General features: G+C 35.1%; 2 protein-coding genes across 2 annotated transcripts; one reads left to right on the top strand and one right to left on the bottom strand.

Annotated features, from left to right (window-relative positions):
• Positions 1–146: 146 nt before the first annotated feature.
• Positions 147–2,007, bottom strand: LOC126965177 (uncharacterized). The gene is made up of 2 exons (XM_050808620.1): positions 1,707–2,007; positions 147–808 (listed from the first exon to the last, which is right to left on the bottom strand). The coding sequence occupies exons 1-2, from the start codon at positions 1,947–1,949 to the stop codon at positions 290–292; spliced, it is 762 nt and encodes a 253-aa protein (XP_050664577.1). The 5' UTR covers positions 1,950–2,007; the 3' UTR covers positions 147–289.
• A 968-nt stretch (positions 2,008–2,975) lies between these two features.
• LOC126965178 (viral IAP-associated factor homolog) lies at positions 2,976–5,563 on the top strand. Its single transcript, XM_050808621.1, has 5 exons — positions 2,976–3,144; positions 3,219–3,351; positions 3,627–3,855; positions 4,083–4,291; positions 5,335–5,563. Exons 1-5 carry the CDS (start codon positions 3,139–3,141, stop codon positions 5,445–5,447), a joined length of 690 nt encoding a protein of 229 aa, XP_050664578.1. The 5' UTR covers positions 2,976–3,138; the 3' UTR covers positions 5,448–5,563.
• Positions 5,564–14,491: the final 8,928 nt, after the last annotated feature.

Here is a 14,491-nt window from a genome sequence, read left to right as displayed (position 1 = left end):
AAATAATGTAGAATGCTAAGTAAATCTATTACAAAAATATAACGTAAATTCTTCCCTTATCTGTTTGGCATGCATAGGTGACCTACAGGGTACATTTGGCATGTTCTGAATTGCATTATATTTCTGTTCGTATTTTCGCCAAGATCCACGTGTTATTATTTCACCATTTCTGTCAATCGTATCAAACGTTCCTGGGGGGGGGGGTATATCTCTCTGGGGAGTTTTTTCGAAGGAAGTTATTTAGTAGTGCACAGGTCATTGTTATTTCTGATACAGTAATGTCGCCTAATTAAATTGGACGACGGTAAATACGAAACACTGAAGCTAAAACTCCAAATGTGTTTTCGACTACTACCCGAGCTCTAGATAAACATTGATTGAATATTCTTTTTGGTGAACCGATGTTATGCTGTCCTGGGTAGGGTTTCATAACATGCATGCTCAATGCAAAAGCACCATCTCCTATGAAAACGTATGGAACGTTAACGTCCGATCCAGGAAGTGGGCATGGTATAGGAAAATCAATTTCATTTTTACAGATTTTTTTCCACAGTAATGAATTATTAAAGACGCCACCATCGCTAATCCTCCCTTGGCATCCTTTGTCAACAAATATAAATTTGTAGTGGGCATCAACTAATGCCAATAGAACGATGCTGAACGTTTTCTTATAATTTAAATATTCAGTTCCGCTATGAGGTGGACTTTCTATATTAATATGCTTGCCGTCTATGGAACCAAGACAGTGTGGAAATTTTCTTCTAAACCCTCTTTCTATATTCATCCAAGAATCAGCCGTTGATGGCATCTGAAAACAATCAAAATGAAGTAAATAAAAATTAATTATTTATTTCAGAGAGCATTGCCAGAAGAAAATGAAACTGCAGCTATAGAGGACGTAGAAGTTGTTGAAAATAGAGATTTAGAACAGCCTCTCCCTACACCAAAACCAGTGCGCCGTCGGCCAGCTACCGACACAGCGGAACGGCAAATGTCGTCTGCATTTGGACAGTTGACCAATATTTTAAGCAAAAGACAGAGGGAATATCCACCACCACCACCAAAAGAAGACAGGACAGGAAAATTACTAGCGAAAAAACTGCGTGAACTTTCACCGTATAAGAGGAAACTATTTATGTATAATATAGACACATTGTTTATAAATAGAATTAAAGACAGGCTCTTTAAGCGACAAACCCCATCTCCCCAATCAGCCCCTTATCAGGCATATTCTGTGCCATTACCAAAAACTTCACCAATTCCAATACGACCATCAACTTCCCAAACATCATATTCCGAACCTTTGCCAAATAATTCACCATCGGCTCCATATCGACCGTCATCTTCCGAAACCTCGTATTCTGAACCTTTGCCAACTTACTTTAGTTTTAGGTTCAAACCAGCTATCAACCGCCCAAACGTCACAGTATTTACCATTGGTAATCAATTCACCCCAATCATTCACTTCTCAAAATCACGTTTATTTCAACCAATCGGGCTCATCAAATTCTACTCCTACCATTCAAATAATATCCAATGAGTTGATTTCCCAAAGAACAGAAACAAACCGTGTAAATGAAGCTTTAATTAAAGCTTATGAAGACTTTGATCGTGAAAATTGAGATAGTTTAATCGGCTTAATTTTTCATGAATTAATTTTTCATTTCAAATTATTAAAAAATAAAAATTTATAAAAAACAACTCACCTTTATTTGATTTCTTAGAACACCATTAATTGCTTTGCAGACTTCAGGTATAATTTTTGATATTGCTTGAGGAGACACTTTGAATAAATAGTGTAAACTTTTATAACTGTCACCACTTGCGATAAACCTTAGTGTTATTGCTAGACGATATTTCGCTGGTATAGCTTCCCTGAAGTCCGTATCTTGTTTCGAAATCAGAGGAGAAATTTTGTCTAGCAAACACTCAAAATCTATGAAACTCATGCGGCAGAAGTTATGAAACTCCCCTGATGGTTCGTAAAGAAGCTCATTAATTTTTTTTTCTATAAATTGTCTGAAACGAATAAAAATTTTTAAGTAAAATTAAATAACACGGCAAATTAAAGCCCAAATAATAGGTCTAAATCAGTACCTTGTACGATTTCTATGTATTTTAATCATCCACCATCGTCTTTGCTTTTTTCTCTCTCTTGCTTTAATTTAAAATAAAAATATGTCAACCCGAAAGTAATAGCTGCCACAACCTCGTCGTCCGCCATGTTTGCCGATTCGCAATGTTATGAACGTTAGCCAAGCATGTGGATGGCTGTTTGTGTTGGGTGATTGTGGTTGGTGTTTGGGACTTTGTTTGCTGTTTGCGGTGTTTGTGACAAACAGCCAGCGTGTGGATCCGGCGTAATATGTTCTTGTATGACGTGAATTATCTATATGTAACGAACATAATTGATTTTTTTACACATCTAAACTTTTGAAAAATGATGAAAAAACTTTACCAACGTTTGATAAGTACGTAATATACAAATCACCACGGTTGTTATGACGCCTTTTCTCAAGCTTGTACTACGCATGTGCGCACAAACACGTATTAACATACGTACAACGCTGAGGCCTAAGCAAAGTCCCCCTATGCCTTGGTAAACACGAGTGGAGGGTCACGAAGCAGAGCACAATGAGAGCCAAGTGAGATCAAGGTGTCTATGTTGTAATAAGTCGTGCGCATAACGTCAGAACATATTAAGCGTAAGGTACACTCGACTCTCGACTTTCAAATAACAACGATGCTAAAGAAGTTTTCACTTCATAAAATACCTCCTGGGTCATGAAACTATTGTTATTCATCCGCTAAGCGGATTATTTAATTTTATTCGTCCGGTCGGCGGACGACTAGACACTTCGAAATATATTATTATTGCTTCTCTGTCAGTGTCACCTGTCATAGTAACATCCAAGCTTAACATAGCATATTGATTTGGGTTTAGCGTAGATATAGTATAAATAGGGTTTTGGTAATAGTGTTCTGTGCTTTTGGGACTTTATCACTTTAGTTTGGTGTCATATTTCATTTTCATTTTGCATCTTATTATGTTTGACGTTTGTGCTTTGATTCTAAGACAAAAATAGTTTCAGAAGGCTTTATCTGTTATTTTGAAGAAACCTAGCTACACAAAATACAATGCAAGTAAGTCATCACTTGTTTTACCAATATTTTTGATATGAAAGTAAAATAAATAAAAATAATAATTAATATTGTAGAATCCAAACGAAGACACAGAATGGAACGACGTTCTTCGTTCCAAGGGGATTTTACCTCAAAAAGAAAAAGAAGTTTCAGAAGACGAGATTGTCAACATGATCGAACAAGCAATACAACAAAAACAAGACGAGAGTAAGTTTCAGACAACAATATTTTTTATAAACATTAGTGTAAGGTTATAAACACCTGTTTGAAAATCAGAAGTAAAATTCATAACTACTATTACTTTATTAAAAAAATATATTATCTTGTAATTATTTGTATGTGCTATGTTCTATAACATACTAAATAAAACATTAACAACTTCTGTTAATATTTAAGTAGTTTAGACCTTAGTTCAAAATATAGATCTTAGTACATGTTAATGATCTGTCATTTAAACCTCTTTCCTAATTTTAAACTTATAGAAAACAAGCAGCTTTCTGAACTAGATCTTGATGGCCTGGATGAGTTGGAGGACTCTGAGGATGAAGCAGTGATAGAGGAGTACAGGCAAAAGAGGATAGCAGAGATGAAACGATTTGCTGAGAAACCAAAATTTGGAGAAGTAAGGGAGATATCAGGCCAGGATTATGTACAGGAGGTTAATAAGGCTGGTGATGATATATGGGTTGTCATACACTTATATAAGCAAGGGTATGATATATTTTTAAGTGTTTGCTTGTATTTAGTTCTGCTTATGACTTGATAATGATTTAATCTGTCATGTGTGTGTTAATTAATAACACATAATTATAATTATTGTTTCTTTTAATCAAGTTATTCTCTGTCAAACATCAAAAGAGCACAAATAATGTTATTTAAGACCAAATTTTAATTTAATACCCAAAAATATTGAAATAATTGTTATGTGCATATTTCAGTATTCAGCAATGTGCTCTACTTAATCAACATCTGAAGGAGCTGTCTATTAAATTTCCATGTACAAAGTTTTTGAAGGCTATTGCACAAACTTGCATACCCAACTTCCCTGAGAGAAATCTGCCAAGTGTTTTTGTTTATTTTGAGGGTGAGATGAAGAAACAGTTTGTTGGGCCACATGAACTTAGAGGAACATCTCTTACTTGTGATGGTGAGGATTTGGATTTGATGCTTATATTGTTGTGTATTTGTTCATATAGGATGAAAAACTCAGCAAGTTAAGAAAATAGGGAAAATTATGTGATAGGATTTTTAAAGTAATATGGGTATTTGGATCTGAGCTGTCAGTTCATTTTGTAAAAGGGGTATCTTACCTATGTAGTGTGTGAATTTCTTTAAATGATTCTTTTGCTACCTTTATTTTAATGTCTTGAGAAAGATATAAAAGTAGTTAATGTTGTACTGATAATTTAAAAGTTATTTTTATTTAAAAATTTAAACACTTAAGTTTTGAGAAATAATTAAAAATTGTATTATGTATTTGCAAGATTAAAATCTCAGGACATCATATTTTAAGAATTTTTTGATATTTTTGATGAAATGGAGGACATTAAAGTCTGGTTTACCTGGTTTTAAGTGATCACTGCCACCCATATTCTCCGTAGTCACCAGATGAATGACAGGAGCGTTTCCGGCCTTAAAGGAAAGGTGTACACACATTTTTTTATTGTACCCATTTCATTTGTGGTGTGTTATGCTAAAGTAGAATTTGGTGGCAGGAATCAAGTAAAACAGCTCTTCGGAACACTCCCTCAATTAATGTGATAGAAGACACACAATGAAGCAACAAGCAGAAGATACAAAGGCCAAGGATCAAGCTGTTCACAGAGAATCGACCCTGACGATTTGAGCAGCTCTGCTTTGCTCGCGGTCAAATAGAGTGAGCTTAATGCTACATGCATCTAACATTGCAATAAATAAAATTTTGTAGAAACATTGCTAGGTCACATGCTTGTTACTTCTGTTTCTGTTATCATATATCTCAACAGTATTAATTACACACATGCCACAGAATTTACAAGAGAATCTTTGAATATGATATTTGATCTTCTTGCCTACCTTGCTAGAAAAGCAATGCACACCCCTGATGGCAATATACTGTTAAAAATATATATTTATTCAATTTCATGCTAAACATGAACTTAATATATTGTTAAATATATATCTGATATAAATTTTGTGATTTTTCCACAGAATTTGAATATATGCTGGGTCAAATTGGAGCCGTGGAAAGCAAAATTAAAGAAGACCCCAGACCAAAGATTAAAGATAAACTCTTTACAGATCTTGGAAATAGTGATTGGTGATGGTTTCCTTTGGAAGTTGTTACATGGTGCTATTTAAGTTATCTATGATAATTATTTATTGTATTTATTCAGAGATTACAATTATTAAGTGTAATAAAGTATGTCTTTTTAATTTATTTGGGTTTTGCTATAATATTTATTTTCTAAAATAGTTTTTAAGTCATTCTCAAAACTTACATCTGCATAGAGGCCATTTAAGTGGGGGGTGACTGATGATCTATGATTTATTTTTAGTTCAATGTTCAAGGTGTTAAAAATTTATCATCCAATTTTGTTTATGAATAACTTTTTTGCTAAATAAAATAAATGATTTGAGTGATGGAAATCTTAATTTGGACCTTTAAATTTTTTTTGTATCTTGGTAAAGATGATATCTGTCAAGTAAAATCAAGAAAATTTATTGAATTAGGTGTTACTTTGCGGAAATCCATAATTATACAAATGATTTAAGTTTTCTTTAGTGTTAATTCCGCCAATATTTGTTTTTAAAACAATTCGACACGTTTCGCCTCTACACGAGGCATCCTCAGGACGTGTAGTCTCGCCAAAATCTGGCACGAGACTGAATCAAATGAGCCGGAAGCCGCTGTTTTATACCCTCGTCCCATGAAATGACGCGCTGTGATTGGTCGGCAGTTGTATTTTTTTTGTATCTTGGTAAAGATGATATCTGTCAAGTAAAATCAAGAAGAGTTTTTTTTTTTTTTTTTTTGCGCCCAAGCAAGGGAATGGGCTACCCTCCGGGATAACGACGGGAGGGAGGTGGTGAATGCTCATGCATACCAACGCAGCCTAAGTCTGCGTTGGTTATGTGGGACTCACGTGAAAACCTAGGTGCCTACCCACTAAACACCACCTGCAGTTGGCTTTGGGCAGGTGCCCTCTAAGCCTACATCGAAGGCGACCTTCTCATGGGGAGAGAGAGGCGCAAGCGGCACTCCCTATGGAGTTTCCGCTGGGATAAATCAAATGAGCCGGAAGCCGCTGTTTTATACCCTCGTCCCATGAAATAACGCGCTGTGATTGGTCGGCTGTTGTGACGTATTACCCCCGGAAGAGACACGTAACAAAGGTGATGGGACTAAATTTGTTTGTTCATTCAACAATGTAAACATGTTATTTTTGTGTTTTATTATTTCTAATTGCTCTAACACATTTAAGCGAAATCCTTTTTCACATGTATGTAAAATATTAAAATTATTATTGTTTCCGAGTGAGTATCAATTAAATGTTTCGCGAAGTGTGACTTTTCGGGATGATTATTCCTAAATGCGGCAATATGCTCCTTTAATCTAATTTCAAAATTTCGACCTGTTTGACCTACAAGTTACAAGTGTCACAACTTAGTTTATAAACGCCGGATGTTTCGGAATTATTTAATCGATCTTTGCCATTACATATTCGACTGACATTGTGACGGAAGGACACATTAATATTGTTTTTCCTAAATATTTTAGCTATTTTATCTGATATTGGACCAATATATGTCAAACTACCCACATATTTGGTATTTGATTGTGGTGGGACGGGATAAAGTTCTGAATTAATTAAATGTTTTTGTTTATTTTTAATTAATTTGTTCACTAACTGTTTTGTATAGCCGTTGGAAACCGCGATTTGGTATATTGTATTAAGTTCTTTCGCGAAGCTGTCACGGGACAGTGGAACTGACATTAATCTGTGAACATAGCAGCGGAAGGCCGCTAGTTTATGTTGTACGGGATGGCAAGATGACGCGGGAATAGCAATATCTGTATATGACGGCTTTCTATAGATTTGGAATTCTAATTTATTATTTACTCTTGTTAATGTTAAATCCAAAAAATTTAGAGATTGGTTTGATTCGAATTCCAATTTAAACTTTATTTTTGGGTGGATCTTATTACTTTTATTAATGAAAAGATCGATTTGACGTTCGGTGCCTGTCCAGCAAATTATTATGTCGTCAACGTATCGGTAATAAAACAGGATATGTGGGTCTCTCACCACGTAATTACACTCAAAATTATCCATAAATATTTCAGCCATGATTGGACTTAATGGTGATCCCATTGCTAATCCTTCCTTTTGGCGATAGAATTGATTTTTGAATTTAAAATAATTTTGTTTCATACATAACCTAGTAAGATTGATGATGTCATCCTTTTCACCGGGATGTATCCTCTGTTTTTCAAAGAGATCATCAAGGATAATTAAACTTTGTTCATATGAAACATTGGTAAATAAACTATCTACATCGAGAGACAATAATTTGGCATTTGGTGGAAGGTTGGTATTTTTTACTTTATTTATCAAATCTAGACTATTTTTCAAAACATACTGAGGGTTGAACAATGATTTGTTTTTTATTATTACATTAAGTTTTTTGGCAAGGTCGTACGTCGGGGCACCGATATAAGAAACTACTGGACGGACAGGATTATTTTCTTTGTGAATTTTAGGTAAACCGTATAAGATGGGAGGTCGCGGGTTCATGGGAACTACGTATTTTAATTTACTTGGAGAAATAAATGACGAATTTTTGATGGACTCTTTTAATTCTGAAGTAAAGTTTTTAGTGGGGTCTGAGTTCAGACGTTCGAAATCGTCGGTTTGTATTAAATCATTTACTTTCTGTTCATAATCGTTTTTATTTAGAATAACAATGCAATTACCTTTATCGGCTTTTGAAATGGCTAAATTTTCTTGATTTAATTTATTTTGTAAAGAAGTAAAAACATGTTTATCTGAAGTGTTTCGGTTATATGTGGTACACGATGGTTTTTTCAAAAGGGTCGCAATTTGATATCTAACGGCCATATCTTGTTGACTTCTAACAAACGCCACTTCTGAATCTACTGCCAATGTATCAAGGGTTTTTTGGTTAAGACCCGGTCTGATATTGTATTTAAGGCCTCTTTGTAGTAATGAAATTTCAGGGGGAGAAAGTTGTGTTGTTGATAGATTTTTGACGCGCGTATAGAATTGGTGGACCGTGTTTTGTGCATCATCGTGATAGGAGTTATTGTTTTGACTATCCCGTAATAGCTGTGTCAATTTTCTAGACTGTATTTGATATTTTTCTTGTACTAGTCTATTGGCTAATTCCCGCGCTTTATTGTCTAAAATGTCAAACTCGATATTATGTAATTTGAATGTTGGAAATTCGGAATATAGCACTCTCAAGTGAAGCTTGAGATTGTCTCTAACTGAAAACCAATATCGGCACTCTTCGTTTAACCATATTTGTTTACATTTATTTACGGCTATAGTACTTGCGCGTGAATGTGTTTTAGATCGGATGTTGATGTAATTAGGGATGACTTTTACACTGTTGATTGAACCCAACGTTTTGGGCTGCCAGACGCTGAAGCTTGGTCAACTTGATGTATAATTTCGCCTGTTCAGCTATACCTGCCGATTTAAGAAAATTTATTGAATTAGGCGTTACTTTGCGGAAATCCATAATTATACAAATGATTTAAGTTTTCTTTAGTGTTAATTCCGCCAATATTTTTTTTTAAAACAATTCGACACGTGTTTCGCCTCTACACGAGGCATCCTCAGGACGTGTTGTCTCGCCAAAATCTGGCACGAGACTGAATCAAATGAGCCGGAAGCCGCTCTTTTATACCCTCATCCCATGAAATGACGCGCTGTGATTGGTCGGCTGTTGTGACTTATTACCCCCGGAAGAGACACGTAACAAAGGTGATGGGACTAAATTTGTATGTTCATTCAACAATGTAAACATGTTATTTTTGTGTTTTATTATTTCTAATTGCTCTAACACATTTAAGCGAAATCCTTTTTCACATGTATGTAAAATATTAAAATACTATTGTTTCCGAGTGAGTGACCTGTATCAATTAAATGTTTCGCGAAGTGTGACTTTTCGGGATGATTATTCCTAAATGCGGCAATATGCTCCTTTAATCTAATTTCGAAATTTCGACCTGTTTGACCTATATATACCCCGTTACAAGTGTCACAACTTAGTTTATAAACGCCGGATTTTTCGGAATTATTTAATCGATCTTTGCCATTACATATTCGACTGACATTGTGACTCGTTTGGAAGGACACATTAATATTGTTTTTCCTTAATATTTTAGCTATTTTATCTGATATTGGACCAATATATGTCAAACTACCCACATATTTGGTATTTGATTGTGGTGGGACGGGATAAAGTTCTGAATTAATTAAATGTTTTTGTTTATTTTTAATTAATTTGTTCACTAACTGTTTTGTATAGCCGTTGGAAACCGCGATTTGGTATATTGTATTAAGTTCTTTCGCGAAGCTGTCACGGGACAGTGGAACTGACATTAATCTGTGAACATAGCAGCGGAAGGCCGCTAGTTTATGTTGTACGGGATGGCAAGATGACGCGGGAATAGCAATTTATTTATTTATTTATTTATTCATGTATAGGAAACAAACAGTATTATGATACTTAAATATTAAAAAATCTTAAAACTTACACTTTCACCAGTGAAGTTTCCAACAATTTATACGACACTTTTAGTTAAAAGGCAAGCAACGGTAAGATAAAAACCACAAAACCAAAGTAATACAAATTAACAACTAATTACAAGCTATATAAGTTACACAATACTATACACGCCTATTATACAATACTATAATGAATTAGTTACAAATGAGATAAGTATTCAGAAAAAAAAATGTAAGAATGGGGTTAAAAAAAATCAGTAATTATTTAAATTATCACAAACCAATGATCTGAAAACATTTAACTTTTCATGAAATATGTCAATATGACTGTATGCTCTATTATAACAGCTACATGCCCGAATTATAAACCTGTTCTTTCCATGTACTAATCTCGCATAGGCAACATCTAATACATCTTTACATCGGGATGTAGGCCTTCTGCAGTGTAATCCTATTTTACTTAATAGATATGGAGAATCAGCTACACTGGCCTTCAAAAGTAAGTATCACACTTTTAAAATTGGGATAACGTTTTAAGTTCACAAGATATACTTTCGAAATAAAAAGAGAATTCAATTTTGTACATAAAAACTTTATAGTCAGTTCTTCTTCCTTCTTACCTTCTTTTAAGAATTGGCTGAAAAAAAACTTCAAAAACAAAACCATTCCATTTTCAAAGTGGACGTTTCCGAATTACAATTTTACCATACACATTTTTCTTTCTGTTTTAAATTTTTTTCAAGATCGTTGGGTCTTGTTTTAAAAATTTATGCTAAAAAGCACATAACATTTATTTATCATGCCTCTTTCAGTTGAAGAATGTGCTAGGATCATGGCTTTTCTGGAACTAGGCATCAGTATGCGTCGCACTGCAAGAATGGTGGGTGTGACGTTATGAACGGTCCAGAAGGTAAAGCAAAGGTACGAAGAGACTGGACACCATCTGAGGAGACCTTGTAATGGCAGACCCAGGTGTACCAGTGCCCGAGAAGATCGTTATATTATTTCCAATGTGTTAAGAAATCGCCACCAAAATGCAGTTGAAGTCCAGTAACAGCTACTTCAGACCCGGAGGGACTACATTAGTGACAGTACAGTGAGAAGAAGACTTGCTGAAGCAAATTTGAAACCCCGAAGACCAGCGAGTGGCCCAAAACTCGAGAGACAGCATCGAGTAGCGAGATTGCGATACGCCCGTGAACACATGCAGTGGGATGAAGAAGAATGGTCAAGAATTTTGTTTGCAGATGAGTCTCGATTCTCCCTTTACACTTCTGATCGAAGGCGAAGTGTTTACAGGCAACCTGGTGAGCGATACCTTCAAGCCTGCATCTCAGAAAGAGTCCAATACGGTGGAGGCAGTGTACATATATGGGCTGGCATATCTTCAGAAGGTCGCACAGAGCTAGTAGCCATAGAAAATGGCACCCTCACTGGGCAAAGATATGCTCAAGAGATTCTCAATGAGTATGCAGGGCCGTATTTAGCTGGGTCATGGATCTGTAATATGGGTGATGGATCGATGCTGATGCATGATAATGCCCGGCCACACACGGCTCATATCGTACAAGAGTATATTCAGGAGGTCGGTATCAGTGTGATGGCTTGGCCATCAAGAAGTCCTGATCTCAACCCGATTGAACACGCCTGGGATGAGCTTGGGAGGCTAGTCAAAAATCGCAGACCACCACCTACTACCCTCAGGGCACTAAAGCAGGCCCTGGTAGAAGAATGGGAGAATATTCCCAAAGATCGGCTCCGAAACCTAGTATTCAGTATGCCAAATCGGCTCGAAGCTGTAATCAGAGCTCGAGGAGGCAATACCAGTTATTAAAAATTAAATAACATGTAATACATTTTAGTTGAATTTTTTTACACTAAACTAAAAATGTCTATTTTCATTGTTTTATCTTTTTTAAGTTAAAAATGTTACTAATGTATAATTTTAGTTTCTAAGAATTAAAGCCTATAAAATTTGCAACAAAACGTTTTTAATCTTAAATCTCTACCTTCTATAGTTAAGAAAAAAATTCAATTTGAAAAGTGAGATTCTTACTTTTGCAGGCCAGTGTATATTATGTAATAATTTATATAAAAATATTATGTCTCTATGGTTTCGACGGTCTTTCAAAGAACTTAAATCGTTGGAGTGAAAATTAAACGTGGGATCTAAATGTTGTCGGAATTCTAAATGCTTAATGAATTTATTTTGAATACGTTCCAAGCAGTTTATATGAATATTATAGCAGGGGTTCCAAACAACTGACGCATACTCAAGATGTGACCTGACAAAAGCGTTGTATAAAATAAAATATGTATGCAATTTTTTAAACTCACTTCCCTCCTTAAAATGAAACCAAGCATTTTATATGATTTATTAATTATACGATCATAGTGGTTCCAAATGTGAGTTCACTATCCAGGATTACCCCCAAATCTCTAACCTCTTGAACTCTTTTTAAATTCGTGTCATATATCTGATAATTATACAGTATTGGATTAGATTTTCTTGAAAAACTTATAGCACAACATTTTTCAATATTTATAGTGAGACCATTTTTTTAAGCAGTAATTACCAAGCTTATTCAAGTCAGTCTGGAGGAGGATGCTATCATCTGAATTCTTAATTTTTGTAAATATTTTATTATCATCAGCGTATAGAACAGAGCTTGTATTCCGAAATAAATTGTCTATATCGTTGATGAAAATATTAAATAATAAAGGGCCAAGATGAGATCCTTGGGGAACGCCAGAAGTAATGGGGACAAAGTTGGAAGTATAGCCTTTAATCGTTACTGATTGGGTTCTATGTGTAAGGTAACTTTCTAGCCATCCTAGAAGGTTGCCATGGATACCGATGCCAGCTAATTTCTTAATTAATATAAAATGAGATATTTTATCAAAAGCTTTTGAGTAATCAGTATAAATGGCATCAACCTGATGTCCTTCGTCCATAGCCCTAATTACTATATCCACTAATTCACAAAGATTGGTCTCAGTGGATCTTTTGTTAAGAAAACCGTGTTGGTTTATTGATAAAATATTTCTTACAGCTGGGTAAATAGTATCATAGACTATTTTCTCAAATAATTTAGGAATAGTAGAAAGTTTTGATATAGGTCTATAGTTTTTTATAACGTGTCTATCACCGCTTTTAAGAATTGGAGTAACGTAACACATTTTCCAGTAACCTGGCATAAGGCCTTGTTTTAAAGATAAATTGAAAAGTATGGATAAGGGTGGCGCCAAATTCATATAGCAGTTACGCAAAAATATAGGATGAATACCATCTGGACCGGTTCCTTTAGATAAGTTTATATTTTTAAATATTTTTTTACTAAAGGGGTGGTACACTTTACAGAGCAAATGTAAACTAAATGAGAACTTTCAGTATCTGAGTCTAGGTACAGAGTGTTATTATGTGATTCAAAGACAGATAAAAAGTAATTATTGAAGAGCTCAGCAATATGAGCGCCTTCTGTAGCTGTTTGATTGTCCAGATAAACTGTCTCAGAAAACTGGGTGCTATTGATTTTGTTTTTTATAAAAGACCAGAAGAATTTTGAATTTGTGCCTATGTTATTCTCTGCTCTATCCAAAAATTGATTGTAACATGAAATTTGTGTTTCTTTCTGAATTTTCCGAAGCTCTGAGAAAAGTTTGTAATCAGATTCTCGACCATAAATTTTCCATTTTCTATGAGCCTTTAATTTATTTTTTATTATTTTAATAAGTCGTTTAGAGTACCAGGATGGGTATCTATGTGATTGCTTAACTTGTGTCAGGGAAACGTATTGATCTATTATAGTGTTAATAATGTTATAAAAATTATCAATTGATACTGCGACATTGTCAGAGTTTAATTCAGTGCACCAGTAAATTTTAATCGCAAAGAGCATTATTAATCGCGTCATAGTCTGCATGGTGAAAACGGCGCACTAGCCGCGGTGCGGGAGAGAGACAAGACGTTTCTTGAATGAATGCGCTACGTATTACTAATGCCGGGTTATGCTGTGCATCCTCGCTTATCAGTGGTTCAGAACAACGTGAATTAGAGCAAAGAAAATTTGTTATTACTAAGTCTAGAAGTCTACTATTATTATTTAGGATGCCGTTAAATTAATATAATCCAGCGAAACAAAGAAAAGAGTTTAAGTTATATTCTAGATTTCCACTAGACGGATTTACTATTGACAATGCATCACTGAATACATGATTTGGAGTCTTATCCCACCTAACATTACTTATGTTGAAGTCGCCCAAAATTAAATATCTATCATTTGAATTATTCATGATTATATTGGACAGAAATTCGAAAAGACCTTGTTGTCCGTCGAGCTGTTCAGGGCTATGTGGAAAGTATGCACAATATATCTTCAAGCATTTCAACACGGGTGCTTTAGACAGGACAATATTGACGAAAACAACCTCTGCGTGCGGCAAAGACGGAGGCGTAGCGGAGATGTCGCGCTCGTCGACGTGCAACGTGCGGCGCACGGCCACCAGCACGCCGCCACCACGACCCGCTCCCTCGCGGTCCGCGCGATATACTAAGTATCTTGAATAGAAAATTTCGTAATCAAAAATTCCTGGCAGAAGCCATGTTT

This window comes from Leptidea sinapis, chromosome 6, assembly GCF_905404315.1.
Source record: "Leptidea sinapis chromosome 6, ilLepSina1.1, whole genome shotgun sequence".
Lineage (NCBI taxonomy): Eukaryota > Metazoa > Arthropoda > Insecta > Lepidoptera > Pieridae > Leptidea > Leptidea sinapis.
The sequence above is the reverse complement of the archived record's forward strand: the minus strand, read 5'-3'. Positions and strand labels throughout refer to the sequence as shown.

What these genes read in the sequence shown, in the direction of transcription:
- LOC126965178 (XM_050808621.1), top strand. An exon ending in ACAACAAAAACAAGACGAGA is followed by an intron (nt 3,352 to 3,626) that starts GTAAGTTTCAGA and finishes TTAAACTTATAG; the next exon opens with AAAACAAGCAGCTTTCTGAA. An exon ending in ATACACTTATATAAGCAAGG is followed by an intron (nt 3,856 to 4,082) that starts GTATGATATATT and finishes TGCATATTTCAG; the next exon opens with TATTCAGCAATGTGCTCTAC.
- LOC126965177 (XM_050808620.1), bottom strand. Translation starts at nt 1,949, where the DNA reads ATGAGTTTCATAGATTTTGAGTGTTTGCTAGACAAAATTTCTCCTCTG. An exon ending in TTCTAAGAAATCAAATAAAG is followed by an intron (nt 809 to 1,706) that starts GTGAGTTGTTTT and finishes GATTGTTTTCAG; the next exon opens with ATGCCATCAACGGCTGATTC.